The sequence below is a fragment of the Peromyscus eremicus genome, chromosome 13 (genome assembly GCF_949786415.1).
Source record: "Peromyscus eremicus chromosome 13, PerEre_H2_v1, whole genome shotgun sequence".
NCBI lineage: Eukaryota > Metazoa > Chordata > Mammalia > Rodentia > Cricetidae > Peromyscus > Peromyscus eremicus.
Genome location: NC_081429.1, coordinates 6,245,858 through 6,270,800, shown reverse-complemented (window position 1 = coordinate 6,270,800; position 24,943 = coordinate 6,245,858). Strand labels below are relative to the sequence as shown.

The 24,943-nt window shown below is 50.2% G+C and overlaps 1 protein-coding gene across 1 annotated transcript in view; it reads left to right on the top strand.

Annotated features, from left to right (window-relative positions):
* Asb18 (ankyrin repeat and SOCS box containing 18) overlaps positions 1-6,056 on the top strand; it is a 60,081-nt gene extending 54,025 nt beyond the window's left edge. The window contains exons 5-6 of the mRNA XM_059278553.1: positions 4,616-4,729; positions 5,871-6,056. Coding sequence (XP_059134536.1) covers positions 4,616-4,729; positions 5,871-6,056 — 300 coding nt within the window. The remainder of the gene's footprint in view (positions 1-4,615; positions 4,730-5,870) is intronic.
* Positions 6,057-24,943: the final 18,887 nt, after the last annotated feature.

The following is a 24,943-nucleotide window of genomic DNA, read 5'->3' as shown; positions in this document are numbered from 1 at the left end:
GCATTTATTGGGGGTGAAGAAACACACACACGTAGCAGACGCACAGAGGAAAAGACTCTGCAAAACAGAGGGGCCTAGGGAAGCTGAAAAATCCCTTAACATATTTTTGTGGTTTGTTGTTTGTTTGTTTGTTTGTTTTGTTGTTGTTGGGGTTTTTTGTTTTTTGTTTTTTGTGAGATCCACCTGCCTCTGCCTCCCAAGTGCTGAGATTAAAGGCATGTGCCACCACTGCCCTGCTCCCTTAACATATTTTTAAAGGAAAAGTTTGGACACTAGAATATCAGTCTGAGCCAAGAACTTCTCATTTGATGCCAAAAGAAAGAAGATATTTTTCAGATTTGAACAGCTCAGAAAACATATCTTTGATCCTTTTTTTTAAGAACAAGAAAGTATTTCTATTCAATTATTTATTCAACAGATATACATGCGAGCCCCAGTCAGGACCCGCAAGATGCTAGATGCTTTGGATAACTGGGTGAGCAGATCAGAGAGCGCCATGCTCCCTCAAGAAGTCTGCAGCCAAACAGGGCAGAGAGATATTATCAGCCATGAGCATAATCAACCAATGACAGGAGAAGGCCAAGGAGATGTCAGCCTGTGCACCACAGAGAGCGTCTCCTCAGAACAGTGTCATGTATCTGGACATGCAGAGCACTACAGAAGGAGCACACACACCGTCATGACCGCAAAGCAGGTGAGGGAAAGAACGTTCTCAAAAGCAAAAAGTAAGTGAGGCACAGTGGTACACACCTGTAATCCTAGGTTTGGGAAGCTGAGGCAGGAGATTGCCAGCTGGAGATCAGCCTAGGATAGACAGCAAGATCCTCTCTCAAAAGAAAAGGGGGAAATTGGGAGAACTGCACAAGCCAGCAGGATGCTGCAGCAGATAAGGGCGCTTGCCGGCAAGCCTGGTATCCCGAGTTCGATCCCTGAGACATGTAAAGTGGGAGGAGAATACTGACTTCCCGAAAGTTGTCTTCTGACCTCTGCCCACGTGCACTAGCACATATACACCCACATACATACACAAATAAATAAATGCAGGTACTTTTAATTAAGAAAATTATATGATATTTTAAATAATAGTCCTCAGCCTCAGAGTTAGTAACAAGGATGATATTAGCTGAAGCTGGACAGGCAGGTATTGATTGGCAAATACCCCCGAAGAAGCATCTTCCGTATGAGGCTGTGCCCACCGATCTCCGGCCAGCATGTAGCTCTGCAAACCCTTCCCTCGGGACTTCCTGGCTTTACTTTATTGTTATTGTTACTAGGGTTGGCACAAGTGCCTTCATTTTTACCCTGATGTTTTTCATGGGGGAGAGAAGTGGAACGTGGCAGTGAGTTCAGAGTAGGGAGTTAAGGCTGGTGGCCTTTGAACAAAAACTTCAAAGACATGAGGAGGTCGGCTGTGCTGAGGTCCAGGGATGAGCAACCCGAACGAGCAGTCAGTCTGTGGCCTGAACCTGGAGAGGCCTGAGCTGCGTGTGGAATAGCAGGGGACCACGGTGGATGAAGGTGTTCAGAGGTGATGAGGGTGGATGGGAGGCTGGATAGGGCTCTAAGGGACACTGTTGTGACTTTGGCCGTTGGTGATGTCTGCAGAGCAGAGGCTTCACTTGACTAATGTTTCATCAGACCTTCCCTACTGCCATGAGGAAGAGAAGAGAAGAGGAAGGCAGTCATGTTGGAATCCTGACACAGTGACCCCCATGAGGGACACCGCTTAGGCTAGGCTGGCACGCTGATTCAGGAGGGACCTCAAAGGCAGAGCTGTGGGGGCTTCTTCACAGACTGCATGTCAGGAATGAAAGAAATGGAAAACAAGGACGGCCCCAAGGCTTCCAGCCTGAGAGTCGGAAAGACAGATGTGCCAGCTAAGAGGAGTGAGCTAAGATGGCCAGGGCCAAGGCCAGGGCCACAGGTGTGTGGCCCGGGAAGCTAAGAGTTCAATGCACCCAGTCTAGAACGGGACAAAGTGGAGATCTAAAGGAAACCATTGGATAGTCAAGCCCAGAATTCCAAAGATTCCAATAGCCTTGGAGACCAGTGGCATGGGGATGGTATCGGAAGCTGAGAAACTGGATGAGAGACAAGGGAGAAGAGATGGGCACAGGAATGAACGGAGGGACAACCCTCTCTGAAAAAAACAATGGAGATGAGAAAACAGCCCAGGAGACTAAGGAAGAACCACAAAGAGGATGGAAAACATGGTTTTCTTTCCCTGCCAACTGCCGCCCTGAGTGTGGCCACTGAGGGCCACCTCTCCCTGGACTCACGGAAACACGGTCTCTCTGGTGAACTCTCCTCACCACTCACCTCTAAATGGAGCCAACCCCACTTCTGCTCCACTCAGATACCCCTGCACCTGGGTCATGGAGTGGGGCCTCTTTATAGCGCACGGTGACGCCCTGCAGGTTTGCCCTGCCCGTGGCCTTGCACATCACTTCACTTAATTTCTCTCAAATGGAGATTGTTTGCCAAGAAGATATAGGTGATTTTAATCCCAGAAAAGTTAAAATAAAATATGCGAATAACTGTAGAAGAATTTGAAAACATGAAATTGTCGCCTGCAACTAACAACTAAGCTTTGGCGATGCCAAAGACAAGCATTGGCACCACTACAAGTGTGGGTTGGCAACTCAGCCTGTGCCTGGCCTGAGGCCTGGATTTGACTCCTAAAAAAATACTTTAAATAGGGCCAGGCATCGTAGTGCACACCTTTAATCCCAGCACTTGGGAGGCAGAGGCAGGAGGATCTCTGTGAGTTCAAGGCCAGCCTGGTCTACAGAGTGAGTTCCAGGACAGCCAGGGCTGTTACACAGAGAAACCCTGTCTCGACAAACCAAACCAAACCAAAACAAAACAAAAAGATTTAAATGATGATTGTGTCTTCTTAATTCCAATAATTGCCTACTTTTTAAATTCTTCCCAATAACTAAGAGGATTGAAATTTAACGTTTTAAGAAGTTAACAAGAGGTCTGGAGAGATGGTTCAGGACCCAGGTTCAATTCCCAGCACCCACATGGCAGCTCACAGTTATCTGTAACTCCAGTTCCAGAAGATCCAACACCCTCACATGACATACATGCAGGTAAAACACCAATATATATAAAACAAATAAGTAAATCATTTTTTAAAAAAGAATTTAACAGAAAATCCAGGTATGGAGACTTACATAATGAGGTGCTACCTGCAAAAACATACAAAACTTAGGAATAAGATGATCGCGCCAACTATCAATGTTGGTAGCACAAAACATCATACGATTTTTTTAATGTAAGAAATATTAATATGAAAGATGAAAGGAGAGCAGCTGCATACATGCTCATTTACCCAGAAAATAGTGCTTGTTCTTCTTCAAGAGGACCCACCCGAGTTCTGTTCCCAGCACCCACATTAGGCTCCTCACAACACTCATAACTCCAGCTCCGGGTGATCAGACACATGCTTCTGGTTTCCTCAAACATAAACATGGAGTACATAAACTCATCCAAGTACATACACATATACATAAGGAAAAATAAATTTTTTTTTTGAGACAGAGTCTCACTATGTAGCCTTGGCTGACCTTGAACTCACAGAGATCCGCCTGCCTCTGCCTCTCAAGTGCTGGAATTAAAGGTGTGGGCCACCACTGCCCAGCTAAAATATGCACATACTCCCACACAGACACAGACACACAGTCTGTAGCTGGAAGTTTTCCTGTGTCCCACCGGGTCCAACAGCTGTTCAGACCCAAATAAACACACAATGGCTTATTGCGAACTGTATGGCCATGGCCTGTGGCTCAAGCTTCTTGCTAGCTAGCTCTTATAACTAAACTCAGCTCGTTTCTATTAATCTATGTGTCACCATGTGTTCCGTGGCTTTACCTGTGTGTCATTACATGCTGTTCCCTGGACAGTGGGATGGCATCTCTCTGCCTCTCCCTTCTCCTTTCACTGTCTTCCTTGGATTTTCCTGCCTGGCTCTATTCTGCCCTGCCATAGGCCAAATGGCTTTATTTATCAACCAATCAGAGCAACACATATTCACAGTGTACAGAAAGACATCCCACAGCAACAGTCAAAATAAAACTAAATATTTAAAAGTAAATAAAAGAATATTTTTTTCTGTGGGGATTGTGAAATAAAATGCAAGGGGCCACACCAAGTGGAAAGTCAACAGCAAAACAATTCTTCCCCTCGCTATTCTTTTCTGACACTAAAAATTTGTGGCGGGAAATTGGGAACACAATCCTCAGGCCACACTGCCCATAGAACTGCTTTCGTTTGCTCCGAGCAGCTCGGCAGAGGCAGGGGGCTGTCACCCATCAGCATCCCCCAGCCCACCCCAGCCCCCAAACCTGACTATTAAGCCCCAGTCTGACGGCACAGGGAGTGATCCAGAGATGTGGACTTCCTGGAAGAGCCACTGCCTCCTGGTGGGTTCACTCAACTGAAAACACTCGTGTTCGGGGATCGTTTCCCTCTGTGTGGTGTGACTTGGTCCTGTGAGGACACAGCCAGGGAGCGGCAGTCATGAAATGCAAGAACATGCCTGCATCTCCAGCCTTTCTCCCCTTGAACCCCAAGCCCACCAGCCTGCATCCTGCTCCCCACTTCCCCCCAGGTGCTGAGGACCTGTGCACAGGTGCCCGCTGTCATTGAAGTTCTCGTCAACTCCTACACTAAGCTCCGAGTTTCCGAGTCTTGGCAGGAGGTGATTCCTGAAGAAGTATACCAGGTGAGGAGTTGCCTCAGTCCCTTTCCCCAATGCTCCAGAACTCAGTCCCTCTCACTTCTCTGTCTGGAGTTTCACACTCAAACCCCGGAAGTGAAAGATCTAAAGAAGGAAGACAGGGAAGCTGGGCAGTGATCAGAGGGCACCGCCCCTCTAGAGCCAACCAACCATAGGTCCAAACTATTGGGTGTACATTGAATCCCCCCCCAAAAAAATACACCGAGCTTCATCACTTGTCATTATTCTTTAAACATCACAGCATACAACAAGCCCTCTCGGTAGCATTTTCATTGTTGCATTATGGGTAATCTAGAGGTGATTGAGAGTAAACGGGAGGGTTGTGTATGTTTCGCAAAACATGAGGCTGCTTTGCTTAAGAGCCTTGCCCATCCGTGAATGTTGGTATCTTCAGAAGTTGTAGAACCAGTCCTCTGTGGACACCAAGGGACAACTGTGAAGTGCTATTGGACATGAGGCATACACAGCCACCCCGTGATGGCTTGAAGAGTGCTGGGGCTCAGGCAGCCAGCATGCACGGAAGGAAGGAGGCAAGAAAGATGCCAGTCATGGCTCCTTTTCCAGGCATGCCCCCTGGCCATGTGCAGGAGATACAGATTATGACATGTGACCTGCACCCCACTGTGAGCACTGCATACATCCACACATGACAGAGTCCACAGGCAGCCATTGATCACACAGAGCAGGGACACTGCCTTCCAGAAGCTCCCAGAGAACATTCTCTGGGGTCTCACTGCACATGTTGGTGAGTGTCTTACAAGGCCATGAGCTGATGGGCTTCAGCGTGGCTCTGGAGTCCACTGCTGCAGAGAGACAGCATGCTTGCCCCGTTTCAGATTGATGGGACCGCTCCTGGAGCTGCAGGGTTGCTGTGCCAGGGGCAGGGAAGAAAGGGCTTGGAGAAAACATCCCCAACACTGTCCCTCTGACACAATGGGCGCTTCACTTTGGGGAAACGTGTCCACTCTCCGAGTGGAGGCCAGGTCTCAGGTGACAGCGCTGCCACTCTGCTGTGTCTGCCTGGCGCCTGTGAGTGGCAGGATGGCATGAGCCGACGGTGCTCTGGCCAGGGAGAATGTCTGTTAGCTCTAGACACTGCTTCTCTCTTCCTCCCCTTTCCTTCCAGATGCACGAGCCTTTCTACAGGTCTTTCTTCGCCTTGGCGCACAACCCACGCTGCCTGCAGCACCTTTGCCGCTGCGCCATCCGAAGGCTCTTAGGCAAGAAGTGTTTTCTCCTTGTGCCCCAGCTACCCCTCCCCGAGACCCTGCAAACGTATCTGCTTCTGGAGCCAGAGGGTGTTCTGCGTTGAAACCACAGCCCTGGAGCTCAGGTTCTTCTCTGCAGACGGTATGTGAGGAAGCACCCTGGGGTACACATCCAGCCTCCTCCATCTCCCAGCTGACCAGGGGAGGCACAGACCCACAAGCCTCCGGTTCACCTGAAATGGAGTTGGAAATAAAAACACTCTCTGTTGTTGGAGCTGGAGAGATGACTCAGCAGCGAAAAGGTTCTGTCTGCTCTTGCAGAGGACCTGGGTTCAATTGCCAGCACTCACCTGGTTGCTCACAGCTATCCATAACTCTAGTTCCAGGGGATCTAGGGCCCTCTTCCGACCTCCAGAGGCACTGCATGCACATATATGCATTCAGGCAAAACAGTCACACAAAGTAAATAAACGTTTTAAAAAATTTTAGAAAATGCTGTCTCTTGGTTGTTTGTGAGAAGCACATGGTCAGTGGCATGGTAGTTGTGGTCAGAAAGTGGCCGATACCAAAGTCAGACTAAGAGATGTGATTGGGTTCCAAGGTGTAGCTCTGGCCCCTGTAGGTCAGCAGCATGGCACATCCTCCCTGGGCTTGTAGGAAAGGCTGCCCACCCTCCTGGAGCCAAGCCACCTGGCGGGGAGCTGTGCCCAGAACATAGCAGACCCCGCCCCCCACTGGGAGGACACCAGCTCCAGGGTCCAGTGTACCTTCTCAGCGCGCATTGTGCCTGCAAACACACGAGAACCCAGTACTCCCAGGACGTGGAGGATGATAAGCCAGATCTTGATCATTTAGAAGTCTTCTGCCTCCTACCAGATCAACCATTGTTGATCCTGCTCTGGGAAATGATGTCAGAAGTCAGATGCCAGGAAAAGCACATGGACTGAGGAGTGCCTAAGCTCGGCCTAAGTGTTACTCAGTAAGAGATGTCCAAACATCAAGGCCTGCACTCACGTTCTGATGCTTCAACACAGGGGGCCTGGCTGACCCCAAGGATCAACCTCACCCATGCCAAGCCAGTCCCTAGAAAGAGAAAGAAACTCTCTGCTGACCATGCTTGGCCTGTTCAAGCTAGCCATCCCGAAGCCCACATGTGGCCACTGCCTTCGTTAGACCTGTCACTTAGGACCTCTGCTCTGCCCTGACCTCTCCACGACCAGCAGCCAGACACCTAGAAAGAAATGCTGGACAGGCAGCAGTGGTGCACTCAGTACTCAGCAGGCAGAGGTAGGAGAATCTCTGAGTTCAAGGCCAGCCTGGTCCACATACAGAGTGAGTTGCAGGACAACCAGGGCTGCACAGAGAAACCCTGTCTCAAAAAAAAAAGAAAAAAAAAAAAGGAAGGGAGGAAGGAAGGAAGGAAAGGAGGGAGGGAGGGAAGGAGGAAGGGAGAGAAGGAGGGAGGGAGGAAGGGAGAGAAGGAGGGAGGGAGGGAGGGAGGGAGGGAGGGAGGGAGGGAGGGAGGGAGGGGGGGGGGGAAAGAAATGATCTACCCAGGAAGGAGATGCAACTATGGTAAGTAACAGACCCAAGGTCTGTTTGTCCTTCCTTGCCCACCCTCATCCCCCACCTCCTGACTGAGACTAAGGCCTCCTGGGTGGTCCCCGTGGCATGATGAGCCCCTCCTTGGAATGAAGGCTGAACTGTCCATTCAGTGGCAGCGATGGCCTTATCTTGTCTCTCCCTCTCCCTCTCCCTCTCCCTCTCCTCTCTCTCTCTCTCTCTCTCTCTCTCTCTCTCTCTCTCTCTCTCTCTCTCCTTCTCTCTCTTTTTCATGCTGGGGATGGAACCCAGGACCTCTCATGCCCTCGGCAAGGGCTCTACCACTGAACCACACCTCAGCCAGCATTTTAAAGCAAGAGCTCTTCGTGGCCGTCTTCTAAAGACAAGCAGAGGGGCCCCTTTTCTTTCTCATTCCAGACAAAATGAGATACTGCAAGGTAGACCGCAGAGAGGGTCAGACACACACTCCCGTTGTTACAATGTGGGAAGGGAGTTCAAAGCCCAGCAGACACCGGCAATATGCGAGTCTCAGTAAAGCCCATGGTGAGAGTGAAAACAGGGACCAAGCAGGCTCCACCCTTTGAGGGTAGCCATGGTGGGCTGTCACGGGTCCTCACAGTGGCTCTTCCAAGGGAGTGGCAAGACTGCAGCGTCCAGCTCCTTTGGATGACCCATCCTTATGCTGCCCGTGGAGAAGGCAATTGGCCTGTCCAACCAAAGGGCGAATAAACACGCTTCCACACTGTATCCCGGGCAGGTGGCTCTCCACCAGCCCTCCTACCTGGATTTCAGAAGTTCCCGTGGTGCGTGCAAAAAGGAAAACTCAGACAATGGCAAGAGTGCAGGAAAGTTCTGGGCACAATGCAGGGAAAGTGACACAGCCTCTCCAAGGAAGGGCCCCATACACTGGCATCTGGAAGTAGGTAGTTCTAGAAAGACCTGGGGACAGGCAGACCAGGAGACCTCTGTCTGTGCCTCCAAGGAACCTGAACTTCATGGAACAGACATGAGGAACCAGAGAACAGGTGAGGAATTGCAGTCCTGAGAGGAACCTGGGAGGTTGCCTTGCCCTGGAATGGAATGCAGTACACTGGATAGTGACGAACAGCCCCTGGTGACAGCCCATGGTGACAGCCATGGTGGATGGATTCCGAGCCAGGGACCCTCACAAGCAACAAGAACAGTTATTTCAAAGAAGTCAACTGCAATTTGCTGTGTGCACCCCTCTAGCTAGGTTAGAGACGGTGAGATGGTCAGTGCAGGGTTAGAATCTGGCAGTCGGTGGTGTTCTGAGTGTTTGGATTTCTCCACTCATCTGTGACACTTCACTGCTGGTCCTAAGTCATCACTGAGGCCCAGAATCCAGCCTAGATAAAAAAACTCGATAGACATTTCCATCTGTTCGTACAGATAAGAAGAAGAAGCAGAGAAAACAGCACACCACCAGCAGTGACTCGGAAAGCCCAGGCCTCATTAAATTCTGAAAACGAAAGCGTGTGCTTGTCCTCTTGTGGCCATATTCTCAGCCACCCTCTCCATCCCAGCTCACTTGAGAAAATGCTTCATACATTCCGTCATGGGGGGCGGGGCTGGGGGAGGTGTTCACATCTCATCCACACTCAGGAAGCAGCTCATTTTCTCCTTTTCATTTGATCCAGGACCCCAGCCCAAGGGATGGTACCACTCACGTTTAGCCTGAGTCTTCCCACCTCACCTCAATCTAGAAACTCCCTCACAGACACGTCCAGGTGATGACAACATCTGGCAGTGGAGCCACGGGGCCAGATAGCAGCTCTGCCTACAGCTTTTGTTTCCTGAGAGATCTTCAGCGGGCTTCCCTCCAGAGCTGTGGCATCCTTCTACACTCCCACAGCACACAAAGCTACGGACTGTTGGCGCCCTCACGAATGTTTTCCATTTTCAGCCTGGTTTGCCTGTGGGTTTTGTTTTGTCTTCTGACACCTGTCCTCTTACTTAACTAAGCATCCTCAAAGTCTGCTGGAGGCAGAGCTTGGAGCCTGGGCTCCGGATGCATCATCATCCAGAAAGACTCAATGTTTACCCTGCTTCCCACAGACCTCATAGAAGAATAAAGCAGGGCAACTTGTCCCAGATTATCAGTTCTCAATCTGTGGATCTCGACCCTCTTGGGGGTCAAACAATCCTTTCACAGAGGTCACCAAAGACCATGGGAAAAAACAGATATTTACATTATGATTCATAGCCGTAGCAAAATTACAGTTATGAAATAGCAACAAAAATAATTTTATGGTTGGGGGTCACCACAATGAGAGGAGCTGTATTAAAGGGTCACAGGATAAGGAAGGCTGAGCACCACTGTCCTAGATTTCTCTGGAGTCACTCAGGCAGGGCAAGAGGAGCTTGGAGAGGAAGAGCCCCTGGGGCTCTACTCCCCCCAGTTCCCCCTCTTTCTGCTGAACGAGGGCTACCACATTCCTGGTGTGCAGGAACTTTGCTGCATGGCATCCAGGATCCTCAGTCAAACCATCCTGGTTGGCATGGACCCATTCGCAGCAGTAACTGATAAACTGGCCCTCTAGACAACCAGTAGCTTTCCACTCTGCCCCCTGACCTTTCAAGAGCATGGCATCACAGCTGCAGGACGATGGTCAGGATATAGGCTGTGAATCACGCAGGTTCTCCTGGGTGTCAGGACACACGAATGATGTTCTGAATGGATACTGTAATTGTAGGAGTCCAAAACAGCTACCGTGGCTGTTTGGCACAAACTCAATCACCACGTAAAATGGCATCCATTCATGGTCTCCCAGAGTTTAACGATTGCTAGTAATTTGCTTTGTTTTAGCAAAACAAAACTGACATGAATTTTTTGATGGCTATTACAAGAAAGAAAAGGAAAGAGAGCCAAAAAGAGAGGAGGAGGAGGAGACAGAGACTAAAACCAAAAGCAGAGGGTGGACTATCAGTCACTTCAGAGAAACTTCCAAAACCACACTCCTGTGAGGCTGGGCTAGCCCAACCTGCTTCTCCAGCAAAGAAAATATTTGCCAGTTTTTCTTCTTATTAAGTTGCTCCTTTTCCCCCCTCTGTTACAGTTCACATTCAACATATTTTTTTCTAGAATGTAGAGTTTAAACTCAATTCTATATGCTTAACATTTAAGTTTTATTTTATTTTATTTCTAATGACTTATTTTATTTTTTAATTTTATGTATGTGTGAACTGGTGCCAGTTCCTATGGACCACCAGAGGAGTCTCAGCATCTGGAGCTGGAGGTAGTTATGAGCTGCCTGATAGGGGAGCATTGAACTTGGATGCTCTGCAAGAAAAGTACTTGCTCTTAACCAATGAGCCATCTACCTCTCCAGCTCCTTAACGTTGATTTTTTTTTAAATGGCATATTTACTTGGTTCAGATTCATATGGAAAAGAGCAATCCTTTTACTTGCTACTTGATAAAAAGGAGGAAAACTGCATATCTTTCTCCTGCTTCCATCAAGTGTGGTTACTGCTCGTAATCTGACCACACTGAATTCAGAAACACACAGGCAAGGCTCTCCACTGCCATCATCCCTGAGGAGGTGGGCCTCTGCAGGCATAGCCCTCCCCTGGATGGAGGGAAATGGTCACAGCTGGACCTGGACACAGTCCAGAGCCCAGGGACGATTAGTACACAAGCAGGCACTATGCACATTTTCATTTGAAATTCTGGGTGCAGCACTGGGCATCTTGGTAGAGTGTGCGTGTCAGTTTAATTTGAAGTCAGGTAATAATCATGGATTCCACAGGATTTGTAGAAAAATGAAAAGCATGCACTTTCTAGATCTAAGGGGACCTGCTAATCTCAGCAACTGCGTATAATCCAATTTCCAATCTCTGAGTTAGCACTCCGAGGGGTCCGGCTTTTGAACTTGCACAGAGAACACTTACCCACTACAGGAATCACCAGCATTATACACAGGCTTGGAGAACCATCCGGTTGGCTCCAGTCACCCAGCCTTCCCAGTCCACCAGAGGCACCTAACAAGTTATTCAGTCCCTAGAATCTGGGGTGCTAAGTGTTCTTTGGCTCTTAAAGTCTGCCCCAGGACCATGTGATAGGAATGTTGCCTCTTATCCCATTGTTTCAGAGATAAGTTAGGGGGTAAAGAGATGACTCAGTGGTTAAGCACATGCTGTTCTGGGGGAGAGGACCCGAGTTCAGTCCCCAGCACCCATGCCTGTCAACTCACACCTGCCTGTAACTCCAAGGGACCCCAGGATCTCTTCCGAGCCTCCAGGGACTTACACATAATTAAAAATAAAATAAATCTTTTTTAAAGATAAATCATTCCAGCTGGGCAGTAGTGGCACACAACTTTAATCCCAGCAGTCGGGAGGCAGAGGCAGGTGAATCTCTGAGTTCCAGGCCAGTCTGGTCTACAGAGAGAATACCAGGACAGCCAGGACTGCACAGAGAAACCCTGTCTCGAAAAACAAAACATAAATAAAAATAAATAAATGTATTTCTTTTGGAAAATCGTCCATGTGTAGCTGCAAAATCTGGGTGTTTCCACTCCAGTCTCCATCTTAACACCAGTACTTCAGCATCGTTTACCGGCATCAAAATGTTCTGCAAACTCTAGGATTTGTCACGAATGTTCGGGTCTTTTTGTGATGACGTAAACATGCAATTGTTTTAATTAAATTGCTACAATAAGCCTGAGATAAGTAAGCCTTGAGCCCTGATTAGAGGTGAAGAACGTGCTTCTCATCCAGTCCTGCAGGTGGCGCCATTAGCAAACTCTCTCAACCTGGCCCTCCGGCCTGCTCCGCCCACAGTGGAGACAGGAAAAAAACACCCACCAAGGGTTTTAGTCCACCTGCTAAAAGAAAAAGAGCACGGGAAAACGACAGATCCAGAAAGCACCCTATAGAATCATGGGGTGTCGTAAAAAAATAAAAATTAAAAAATCAGTAATTAAAGTATTGATTGTGGAATTGCTTGCTTCCTTTGTATTAAATATGCACAGCGAGGTGTTTATAAATAAATATGATTTTCAGCTGACTTTTTTATGGTGCCATAATGACAGCCCAATCCTCATTTGTGTGTTAAACTGCGCTTTAACAAAATTATACATTTGCCATTGCAATATAAGTGGCTGGGCTTGCAGCCTCCACGTAATCTCCCGGAATCGTGTTTCTGCAGTCCTAAAACTCTTTGCTTAATCACTCCAATAAAAAGAGTAGATTCCTTTGTAATGCAATTTGTAAGCAATAAACAGGATTGAGAACACAGTATTGCTGTTGAGTGCGTTTAATGCAGGGTTTTAATTTGGTGTGTAATTATTCATTTGGTAGGCACTTTTTTTCTTCTCCTTCGGATTTCCTTTCCTCTGCTCTGAAGAAAAGTTGGCGAGTCTGGAAAACGGGGTTTCCATGTATCTGATGTAAGCCGGAGTTTGATGCAGTTCTTATGAAGAGCACATTTGTTTTAATCTGCTAAAGACAGGAGGTCACATTAACGAGTAATACAGACACATAAAAATGTGATTACGGCTTCTAAACAGAACGCAGTAGGCTTCTAGTTAACACAATGAGATTTCTAGGAAGTGATGCATACGTTCCTCAGAAATGACACATTTCTCACGTTCTATTCCAATTAAATCACTGGGGCAGCTAACAGCGATGAGCCCAAAACACGAGGATAAAACGGGGGGTTTCTTCTCGTAACTGTATCTCTGTGAAAGCATATTTTTATGAGAAGCAGTTAATATTAAGCTATTATTTTTCAACTGCGCTGGAAGGGAAGTCTTGAGCCTTTCTTGTCGCTGAAGAGCCTCCGCCTTTGTCTCCCGGGTTTGCTAATAGGAACAGAGAATGGCTGGCTGGGTACCGTTCCCACCCGAGTCCTTGGAGTGAAAGAAACTAGGCTGGGGGCGGGGGTCCCCAGCGTCAATCTCCAGGGCTGTTTAGAGGCCTGCGTCCGTGGGACTCAGGACGCGAGAGCTCCATCCGCTGCCCGCAGCGCCGGCTGAAGCTGGAGAAGCAGAGCTTTGCACCCACTCGTGGTCCGCGAACACGCGGGGGGCGCTCTGATCGCGCATCCCAGGCGCTGTGTTCCTGAGTGCCCCAGGCTGCGGGAGGCGGGAGGGGGGGTTCACCTCCTAACACTGGGATAGGGAGGAGGAGGGGGTCTCCCAAAGCCTGCAGAGTCCCTGCTGTAGGGCCTGGGGTGCAGGGTTCCAGCCCACCCTCCCGTGGTCCCGATCGGTGAGTGGGGTGTCCCAGCTGCGCCCAGGCCTCGGGAACCCGGCCTCGGAAGACAAAAGGACGAGACGCTTGCGGCGACTGCGGAGGATGACAGCGAGCTTCGCGCTGGGGTTGGGAAGAGCTCCGAGCACAGCGGCGGAGCCACCCCAAACCGAAATGCGATTTGAAGTCCTAATGAACTTGATTGCGTGAACATTTATAATCCCCCATAGCCCTAAATGAAATCAGATATAATCAGAAGATACGGGGAAGGGAGTGTTTACAGCCGACGCCGGGCGGCCGCGGGACGGGGAGATGCGGCCCCGGTATTGATGTCGAAAATGATGGATAACGCGGGAATGGCAAATATACTATTTGTCTAATGGCTCGGCAATTAAATTCCCCTGTAAATGACCCATGCCTCATTTCATCCTAATCTATGGAATTTTGATTGAATTCGTCAGCTCTAATTGAAAAATACTGCACTTTAATGCCTGCATTGCAGTTTCGGGACGACAGTGGTTTTAATGAGACGGTGCCCCTCTGACCCGGGAATATTCCAGACTTTTATTCGGGATTTAAAGCCAGAAGATTGCTCAACTGAGCCCTGTGATTTCCTCTCTGCTATCCACGTCCATCCATCTCCAGATGCGATTTAATAAATGCACTTGAGGATAAATGTGTCCCCGACCCTGGCTCCCCTCGTGGCACCCAGTGGGGGAGGCGCCCTCTCCTCGGGATATGCGCTGGCCAGGGCCAGAGGCCTCGCTGGGGGAGGGGAGGGAGAGAGCTGCTGCTTCCGCAGCCACTCCAACCAGACACCGTGCCTTCCTAAAGCCAAATCCAGGTGCCCTACCTGGAGGAGGAGGCCCCTGCTGCTAGCGACCCCCCTCCCAGAGACAGGCAAGGCCTCAAAGCGCTTTATATGCAAATGGCGAGGCAAAGCCATCCCTGAAAAATTAGCTACTTGCTGAAGCATATTTACTAGATTGAAATGAGTTAAAGAGAAACATTTTACGTCGTGTAAACGAGATAATTGAGCCGCATTAAAACTGGGATGTTTGCTCCTTTCGGAAAAAAAAAAAAAAGAAGAAGACAGAAAGAGAAGAAAAAGAAAGAAGGAGAGCCGAGGAGGAGAGCAGAGGTAAACGTTCCTTCAGAGACCCGAGTGCCCAGCATGGTGACTCCCTGAGGGCTGATTCCCACTGCGGCGGCAGGGGGCGCAGTCGAGCCAGGGTCACGTGGCCACAGAATGGCAGAGGGAGGAAAATGAGCGAGGTCATCTTGGTTCCTTCCAAGGTCCTCCGGCCCCGCCCCTCGCCCCACCCCCTCCCACTCCCCCCATCCCCCCGCCTCCCCTCTTCCCCAGGTTTTCGAAGCTGGGACGGTGGCATTGAGGTGGTGGCCCTGGGGAGACCCAGTGTGGAGCACAGCAGGAGTCCAAAGTGCTCGGGGTGCCCGTCCCCAACCCCTCAGAGGGATGTGTTTTGAGGTTTAGCACCTTTAGAGTTTGCAGATCTGTTTTTTTTTTTTTTTTAAACGAATTCCAGAAGACATGGAAGCCATCTCCCCGGGAAGGCAGGGACTTGCGCTCAGACGACGCTAGCCTTAGTGACAAGAGCAGACAGCAGGGGCCGCTCCCGGGACTGGAAAGACCTCGGCGCCCGAGTCTCCACCCGAGGATGCCCAGGGGGGGAGCTTCGGGCCTCTCCCCCACCCATCCACCCCCACCCTGGAGGCGCCGTGGGTGGTTAAATACCACGCTGTATCCTGGACCATTTGGTGGCCTGTGACACGTTTTTGAAGGCCTTGAGAAACTGCCCTCACACTGACTGCGGGAGCACCCAGCACTCTGCAAACCCCATCCCAGCCGCTGTGGACAGGCGCCTGGCCAACGCGCAGGACAGACGCAGTACAGTGCGCACGACAAGCCGTGACCCAACAACTGTACTAATTATTCCTATCTAGTGACAGGACCAGGAAGGAGGCTGGTGAGAGATGGAATTCCGGCCCATTACTCAGTGGGAACCACAGAGGCTGCGTGAGGTCAACTGCCCATTCAGAATGTACAGGCCCAGACGACAGAAGTTTCTGATCTGTCTGATTCCAGGACCTGCTCAGAAGAATCTTACACGGAATTTACAGGGAGTCAAAGCAGGTTTTCTAACGGCACATCCAAAATCTGGCATTTCCTTCGCCTTGTGCAATCACGGAGGTCTTTTGATACAGGCTTCCCTTGTGGCCTAGACGTTTAGAATAAAAGGAAAATGAGACTATTTTTCTTGTCCAGCTGTAGACATAAATAAAATCGACGCTTCTGCCTTTGTGGTCCCAGGAGAAGGGCGTTCCAGGGTTCTTCGGCTTCCTGGAACCACAGAACTCCAACAGCTCTAGAGCAGATGTCATTACTTATGTAGTCCATAGGGGGCGCGCTGCACTCCTGGTGATTCTCCATCAAATGCTTACGACATTGTAAAGCCTTAAACAACACTGCTTGCTGAGCCTGCGAGGTGGTTCACTCAGTAAAACATTTGCAGCCAAGATGGATGGCCTGGGTTTAATTCCCGGGACCCATAGGGAGAGGCCCGATTCCCAAGGTGTCGTCTAAACTCCACACACAAACTAAATAAATAAATAAATGTAAAAGTAACTGCTCACTGGCCTCTCATTAATTCACTAAAATCTGTAATACATATTTGAGTCCTGTTTGTAGATATGAAATAGCCACAAGATGATTAAAATTAAAATATCTAATGTGAGGGCAAGAGAGATTGCTCACCGGTTGAGAACGTTGGCTGTTTGCTCTTCCAGAGGGCACAGGTTCCATTCCCAGCACCCAGGTGGCAGCTCACAGTCATCTGTAACTCCAGTTCCATGAGATCTGACACCCTCTTCTGGACTCTGAGGGCACCAGGCACACTCTAGGGGCACAGATATCCTTGCAGGCAAAACAGCCATATACATAAAATAAAATATACATAAATGAAATACAGAATGTAAAATTGACTTTTACAATAAATTGTTCACTTCACGCTATGTGAAACTATAATATCCGAATAATTTTACAATATACTGAATTAAGCTGTTTTGTGCTTGCACGCATGTGTGTGTGTGTGTGTGTGTGTGTGTGTGAAGTTGAATTTGTCTCTCACATCTTAAGGTTTCTGATTATTCCTTGATGTGCTTTGTTAGTGGCCTAAGGGGCTCTGTGAGAAACTTGAGGGGGTAGTTAGAAGGGTCGGGATATCACAGAAACCACTTCCAAAACACTCCGATTCTAAAAAGAGGAGGGCAGGGGGTACAAAGGAGAAGAGAGTCGCCTCTAAGATGAAGGAAACATCAAATCTGGTCCCATGGTGGCCAGTCCTTTGTTTTCTGAGCACCAGGGCCAATATCTGCTCCTTCATGTTCATCGTCTCAGACTTCCAGGAATGGAAGGTTTGTGTGAACAAGCTGGTTTGCTGCTGCTGGCTTTGGTTCGTGTCCTACCAAGACCAGCTTTAACCCTTTGCTCAGGAAGAAGAGGGGGAGAGCAGGAAGCAGGGTCTTCCAGAGACCCATGTGAAGCCCTTCATCCCTGCCAGGCTATGGGTCCATGCTGCTAAGAATGTCCTTTCTGCTAGGTCTGGTTAGACGAGGCCTCCAACACCACCACAGGCCCCCAGAAGGAGCTATGTGCTCTGCATTTAGCAGGTGCCTGAGTGTGACCTGCCTCAGTACCCCGGTGTAGGTTGTCTGGGGAGGGGGGGGCACAGTCCACATAGTTCACACAAATAACATCCTCATGGGTATGTTCTTAAGTCCTGATATGGACTAAATACTTGACAGCAAACATTGAATCATTAAGAGAAAATACTACACACACACACACACACACACACACACACACACACACAGAGAGAGAGAGAGAGAGAGAGAGAGAGAGAGAGAGAGAGAGACAGAAAAATAGTTTTCATTTTCTTACTAAACCTACAAGTGTTCCTGGGAACGAGGGGTGAGGGACCCTGTTCTGGAGCTGTCTGCGTCCTTCTAGCTGTGACTAGAGAATGACCTCCCTCTCCCCTCCACTCCTCATTTGCTCTCTTGCCACTCCAGAAAGTTGGTCCTCAGCTGAACAGTCTCTGGGGTGGTAGGATCTGGACTCTAATCTCCTGGCTTCTTCTAGCCCTGAAACCTGAGAACTGGAGACCACACCCCTAGAGCCCTGGGGTTGCTATAATGGCATAGGGAAGATGGAGTCCTCTGCATATGTTCAGGCCAAGGATACTCCAAGGAAGTATCCAAGCCAGTGATTTCTGCCATCACCAACAAAAGTGGAATGTATGCTTACGGGGCAATTTCAGATCTCAGAACAAGAGGCTGACATTTCTGTGTTCTAGCCTCCACATTCTCAGACCAGTGACTGCCTTTGCTGGTCTCAGCCCTCCACTGCTCTGGCCTCACTAAAGGGTATGACTTGACCTCTTGAGAAACCATAGCCTTCATCTGCCTTTGGAAGCTGGACCACATGAGGGGGGTCCACGAATCTGAAGGAGACTGGATAGGTCCTGCAGCCATCTTGAACTAACATCTACTCTCATTCTGGCACTGATTCTGGGTAGCTTTAGAGGCACATACAAGAGCACAGATCTGTCCTGGATGCTTCCAACACAGAAAAACCTACCTCTGGAGGTCTCAGAGGTAGCACGAATGAGCATTCACCCTTCCCCTGGTTCTTCACAGTGGGTGCTCTGTTTTAAGCACAGCATTCCTCTACAGCAGATCAATGTTTATCTCTCCTTCTCATTCTGATTAATATGTGGCCACGCCCCTCATTAGCACTCACTCTCCTCGTTAGCACTCACTCCCCTTACGCTCACCATGGAAAAGGTCATCACCTAAGGTGACAGGTTCTCTGGGAAATTTTGTCTTTCCTTTTCTTTAAAAAAAAAATTTCCTGCAATTCTCCTGCCTCAGACTCCCGAGTGCTGGGATTTCAGGCCTGGCTTCTCTGAGAAGTGTGCTGAAGTGACAGCTGTCCTTTGGAACTTCAGGAGACTGAGGTCACTGGGCCTGCTTGGGCCAGTGTCACATCTATCAGAGCCGGAATTTTCTAGATGAGCTTAGGCGTTGGTTAGGAGGAACAGAAGCCATTCCATCTCTCCCTTCCGCTTAGCCAGCTTCTCTCCATTCTGTCCACACACAACATCATGATCCTGCCTAGTAACATCCTTTCTGGTCACAGCTTCTTATGGGGGGGGGGCAATAAGTAAGGGGAATGCCATTTTTGCTTTGCAGTGTTTCTCAGGGACAGAGACAGAGCTCCTGCAAACAGCGGTTTGTTCTTGCTTACTGCGTCTGCAAAAGTTCAAGGGCAGGGTGCCTCTGATGTGGGCAACTGCAAATCCAGTGCCCTATTGCAAGAGGTTTTGTTAATGATACTCTGGGGCAAGGCACACGCTCGCGCGGGCCCGGTGTGGGGGGGCTGGAAGGACAAACTCTGGTTTGTTGGGGAGGGGACTCTCAGGCTTTAAGCTCTGGAAAAGATATACCTAGGTCCTTGGCTGGACCTCAGCCCCAGAAGTAGTTCCCTGGATCTCCTCTAGAGAGTTGGAATCTCGCTGGGCCCACTTGCTAACGAACACTTCTTCCATGAGCCTGCAGTGGACGCCAGCTGTGTCCAGCTCAAGTCCATCACCATGCTCTCACCAACTTCCAAGAACTCCGCATGCCTACTGGAGCAGACCTCAGCTCCGCAGGAGGGTTGCCCGGATGGTGATGCCCAAGGACCTAGCCTAGGCCAAGTCCCCTCTCACCCCTCGGTGCCCTCTGCGCTTCCAGGCTGCCCTTCACTAGGCCTCCGGATTAGCATCTCTGTGAAGTTCTGCAAACAATGCCTGCTGTGCTAGAGATGAAAGCCTGGCTCCGGGTGGCTGGGGGTGGTGGTGGTGGACTTTTGAAGTCCCGAAAGGTGGGGCCCAGAGAGCAGATGGGAGAGAAAGCCAGGTGAGAAGAGGCCCCCTGCCGGCCTGTGCCTCCCTCCCAAGCATCCTCTGTCCTTTGTGGGCTCCCTGGAAGGCCTACACCCACTTAACCTCAGCCCTTGGGCAAAAGCCCACTGCCAGGCCTCTGCATAGCGCTGCCTCTTCCCTGGCAGGGAGTCCCGGGGCAAGGAACGTTTGCCTGTCATTCCCATTTGGGAGCTGAGTGCTTCCTGATAGATGCGCAGTGAGCACCGACTCAGGGACTCCAGGGAGAACGCGGTGAGCTGCTGTTTCCCGGGGTCACAGATCCCCACTCCAGTCGTTAGGAACACAGGGAGAAAGAAGCGGAACCCCACGTTTAAGTCCTCGCACTCCGGGATCCCCACCAAGGGCATCCAGCCGCAAGTGGAGTGCGGGGAAGCTATGGATTGTGAGCGCGCGGCGCGGCCGGGGTGCATCGTCCAACCCCCGCGACCGCGCCTGCAAGATCGCCCAGAAGCCACGGTCAACCGATCCCACGAGGGACAGCCTCGCGCACCACGCCTGTCTGGCTCGTTTGGCTTGTCCCTCTGCGGTGGATAGAGCAACACAGGTGTGAAGGTCATAGTTCTCAGCCTTTCGAGACCACATTTTTACAGCTCCCAGAATCAAAAAAAAAAAAAAAAAAAAAAAAACCGGGGAAAAGAAAAGCCCCTCCCCTTCACATATCTAGATTACAGCGGTTTTGTTTCAGCTACTTCGAGGGTAGGGACAAAAAAAAAAAAAAAAAGTTTCTACATAAGAATGTCGCGGCACACACTGTCCCGGGAAGTGTTTCTTCTTCTTCAGGGCACTTTAGAAACCCCCCCTGTCCTGCTTTCTGCATGGTCAAGGAGCAGAATAAAGAAAGCAAAGACTTTTATTTTATACATCACTTGATCTTTGCTTGGGAAACTCTATTAATTGAATGGGCTTGCCTTTTTTGCCAGGTCCCCTTTATCATTATTTATGGGCTTTAAATTGTTTAAAGTTCCCTTGACGTTCAATTTACAAGTTTGGGGACTTTTTTTGTTCTGCCTTTTGTCCTGGAGAAAGACATCGTGTTGGAAGCGCTTTGAAAAGCCAAACATGAGAGGTTGGCGGTGAAAGGGAAGCGGGCAAGATCCCTTTTAATTCCGTCCTGTTGGTGAATGGCTCTTTTACATAATTGCGGGAGCCATTTCAAAGCCAGCCAAGGGCTGACTTCACTTAGAACCACATGGAGTCTATTTTGGGCTTTCAGATTTAAAAAAAAAAAAAAAAAAAAAAAAAAAAAGCTGAATAAAATAGTTTAAAAAGATGAGGTTTCAATGCTTTCTGCTACTTGCAAATTGGTGTGTCTGATGGGGAATTTTACACAAGCACCTCTTTGTAAAGTACGTCTTGGGCTGGGGAAGCTCGATTCTGGGTTAGCTGGGTGTGAATCCCAATTGCCCCTCCATAAATAAAACCCATCCCAAGCTATTTCCCAACTATGGCCAGGAGCAAGTACTGCGGCAGTGTCGGAACCGTCAACTACTCAAAATCCCTCTAAATAAAAACAACACGGTTGCCCGAGAAACCAGCCTGAAGCGTGGGTCTGGGCTGCTGGCGGGACAGCCCCTCCTGTGCGAGCTCGGCCTGCAGGTTTCCCCACGCGGCACCCACGGAGACTGGAGCGCCCCCGTTGCCCCCTCGAAGCCGCACGGCGCTTCCACCTCCAGGTAATATGAATATTCATTTACTTGTGCGGTTCGTATAGTGTGCTTGGCTTTTACACACCTGTGCGCAAAGGCTGAACCGGACAGCCCACAAACGTGGAGCCAACTTAATTACCGTCACTTTTATTGAACGTCTAAGCCACTTTGTAAGTGGCTTAATACAATCCTGACACTCGCTTGGCAGCGGTAAGTACCTCTGGGGCTGGGCTATCTTCATCTGTGAGGGATGCTTCCAGAGAAAAAGTTCGCCAAAGTTAACTGGAGTTGGGGAACCCAGCTCTCCCGGCGTGCCTGGCCTTTTCCTAATTGGAGGGGGGCGGGGCTCTCCGAGCCTAGTTGCTAAGATCTGAGTCCGGTGGTTTTCCCGCGCAGCTTGGGCCGAGTCCAGTCTCGCAGGACTCTGCTGTTGAAGGCAGTTCCGAGCTAAGCAGGTAGGAATTCGAAGAACAGATGCGTGTACCTGTCGCTCCCCATGCATAAATCCAAAGGCTTTTGTTATCCGCAGCCCCCAGACTCGCAGCGCTTTGCACGTAGCTGAGGTGTCCCGGAATGGATCTTGTTAATCACGCCAAAACACAAGCATCCTTTTATGATGCGAACAGTCATTTTCTAAGCAGTTAAGCATTAGATGAGAAAAATATTACTGCATAGCATTCGAGAAAAGCGCACTAGTAAATAAAATTCGTATTGATGAAAAATTATTTGAACTCACTAATAAAAGATTAGTATTATAACCCCCGCAGTCAATACTTTTCTTGGCAATTTATGGACACAAATAATATGTCATCAAATTACTTCAAGTGTGGCTATAATTCAAGGGACCTCAATCTTGTTGCTGAACTTTAAACGTAGCATCACCGAAATAGTCAAAATAGTCAAAGGAATTCCTGGCTCTAGGTGTGATCAAGCGACCAGAAGTCTCTACAACAATATTTTTTTTTAACAGTGAAAGAGCAAAATGGAAGGTATTGGGGCCAGGTAAATGAGTAGCTGCTTACACAGGCGTCCCAAGACAAGCGCGAAGGTCCTCGGCTGTAGCTTCGTAAATCAAGGAAGCTGTTATTCTGGAAGTTGGGGGGGGGGGGGACACTGGGAGACGGGGACGGACGACTAACAACAAGGTAATGGCACCAGAGTCTGTCACTGTAACTATCTCATAATAAGAGGGAGTATTTATTATGCTCATGAAGAAACCAGCCTTTTGCCTTGGGCTCCCATTATCTTCTTTTGTGGGCAAACGGGGGCTAGAGCTTGGAAGACTCCACAGACACCTCCTTCCCGTGTATCCCAAAGGGAATTAATTTCCCCTCACACTGCCTAAGCCATCTCGAGGTCTGGGCGTGAAGTGAGGGGACGCAATACAGGCAGTGCCCTAATGAATTCCTTTCAAACCGCCTGCTGCCGAAACCATCTATTACTGCGGCCCGGGAGTGGGGAAAGGCGTTTGAGATGTCTTTGTCCGGGTGATGGAGGGGAGGGGAGGGGACACTGGTGGGGGAGGAGGGACGCTGGCAGCCCTTGGCCAGAGAGTTTTCTCCTGGCCAAGGGATGCGAAGGACGCACCTTCGCCTCTTACCTCTCTAGGTGGGCAGTTGCTCTCTGGCCAGACTCTTGGCCGGAGGAGATGGTCTAGGATTGAGATTTCCACTGGGGGCCTTGGGGTTAGAGCGAGAGCGAGAGGGAGAGAGAGGGGAAGAGACAGAAAGAAGAGCTTCAAAGAATCGGGTCGATAAATTCATAAAGATCGATTTATCTTTATCTCCCAATTAAATGTGCTTGTGATACATAACACACGTCTAACATGGGTCCCAACTCCCCACCCACCAGCTCCTTGGGGTGAACTGATTTTTAATGGCCTATGTAACAATGCCCTCCTTTGCTCCCTGGCCGTGTGTTGTCAGCTGTTCCGGAAGGACGTCTAGACCAGGGAATTTGAAGCCGAGGCCCAGGAACCCGAGGAAGCCCTGCGCGCTCTGGCGCGCTTGGCAGGATCTGCCCTTGCCAGGAAACGATCTCATTTTAAAGGGAACACAAGCGCTGAAAGTTTGTTTCAACATAAGAAAAGAGGACCAGAAATGTCTACTTTCCTTTCGCCGCAATCCCGCCAATCTCCTGACTCCCAAATTCCAGTGTGTTTACCGTCGTCGAGAACGGGGCGGGGAAAGGTCTTGAGGGGCTCGGCTCCATCCAGCAGTCGGCAAAGGGGAACCACGCGCCCTGGAGTCCTCGAGCTGCGCAGAGCCAGGGTGAGAGCTCCCTTCGTTCCCAACGTGCTTAATTAGCGCCTATTTACAAAACGCAGCTTTTATTTGAGCAAACATCATAAAGCTTTCATCAGGATAATCTCACGTTATACAATCCAGAGGCGTCGCAAACTCCCCCCTATTCCTCCCTGAAGATGGAGCAGATGAAGGACTCGCTTTATTATCATAATTATCGTGGCTGTTATTTTGGTGCGCGCTGGCAAAGTGGGTAAATAGGTGCGATGATTAAGAATGTCATGAAAAATGAGCAGGGATCGCTCACAGAGGGCCCAGCTAGGAATAGGGGGACCACCAGCCTGCCCGCCCCTCCACCAGCGAGCCGCGAGCAACTGGGCAGGTTCAGTGTAGTGAGCAGGAGCTGACAGCCCCGGGAGGAGCATCCGGGAGCAGACCTGCAGAGGCAAAACCCTAACCGCAACTCAGGAGACCTTTCCCGGACCCTTGGCAAAACCAGAGGACCCCTAGCTACAGTGAGCACCACACAGGGTTCTGCTATAGAGACCATAAAGAAAATAAAACACTCCTGGCCCATTCGTGTGGGTGTCAGCTCCAAGCCGCCTCTGAGACGGGATGCTGAGGACTCTAGGGTCTGAGCCTAGGATGTAGCAAGGGTCCCTCTCAAGTTTGCTCCGTGCGGTGCAGGCGCACAGTCTCGGGCTCCCAGGCCTGCACGCTCCAACGGTGGCGCCCCCAGCCCGCCTGCGGCCAGCCTGGGTAAAGGGGGCGGAGCCCTAATTTCGCCCTGCCTCTCCCGGCACAGCCAATGGGAGATGGCACTCAACACCACGTGACACGAGCTCCGCTGGGCAGCTGGCAAAATGTGAATGAGAAAGAGGAGCGCGATTTAAAGGTGCTGGCGGCGCCCGCCAGAGACAAGTGCGCCGGCTTCGCGCGCTCCCCGGCGGCCCTGGGAGACGACGGACTGCGGGACGGACAGACGGACGCACGCACCGCTGATAGCCCGGCCGAGAGCTGCAGACGAGACGCGCGCGCGTTCCGAAGGGCTAGCAGCGGGGAGCGGCTCCAGCAAACGCGAGGCCCCCAGCGCCCTCTCCATCCCGGGCGCACGGCCTCACCACGCTCAGCGGCTACACCCAGGCGGGCCGGGTATGCAGCGGGCCTCGCACTGAGGGGCGGCGGCATCTACGCTCCGTGTGCCGCTCGGCCTCTGCCCGGCGCTCCCGGCGGTGCTCCCGGCATCCGGAGGGCTTCCAGGCGGCGGTGCGGCTCGGGGACTTTTCGTCTCTCCCTGGCCTCTCCCGAACGCGTCT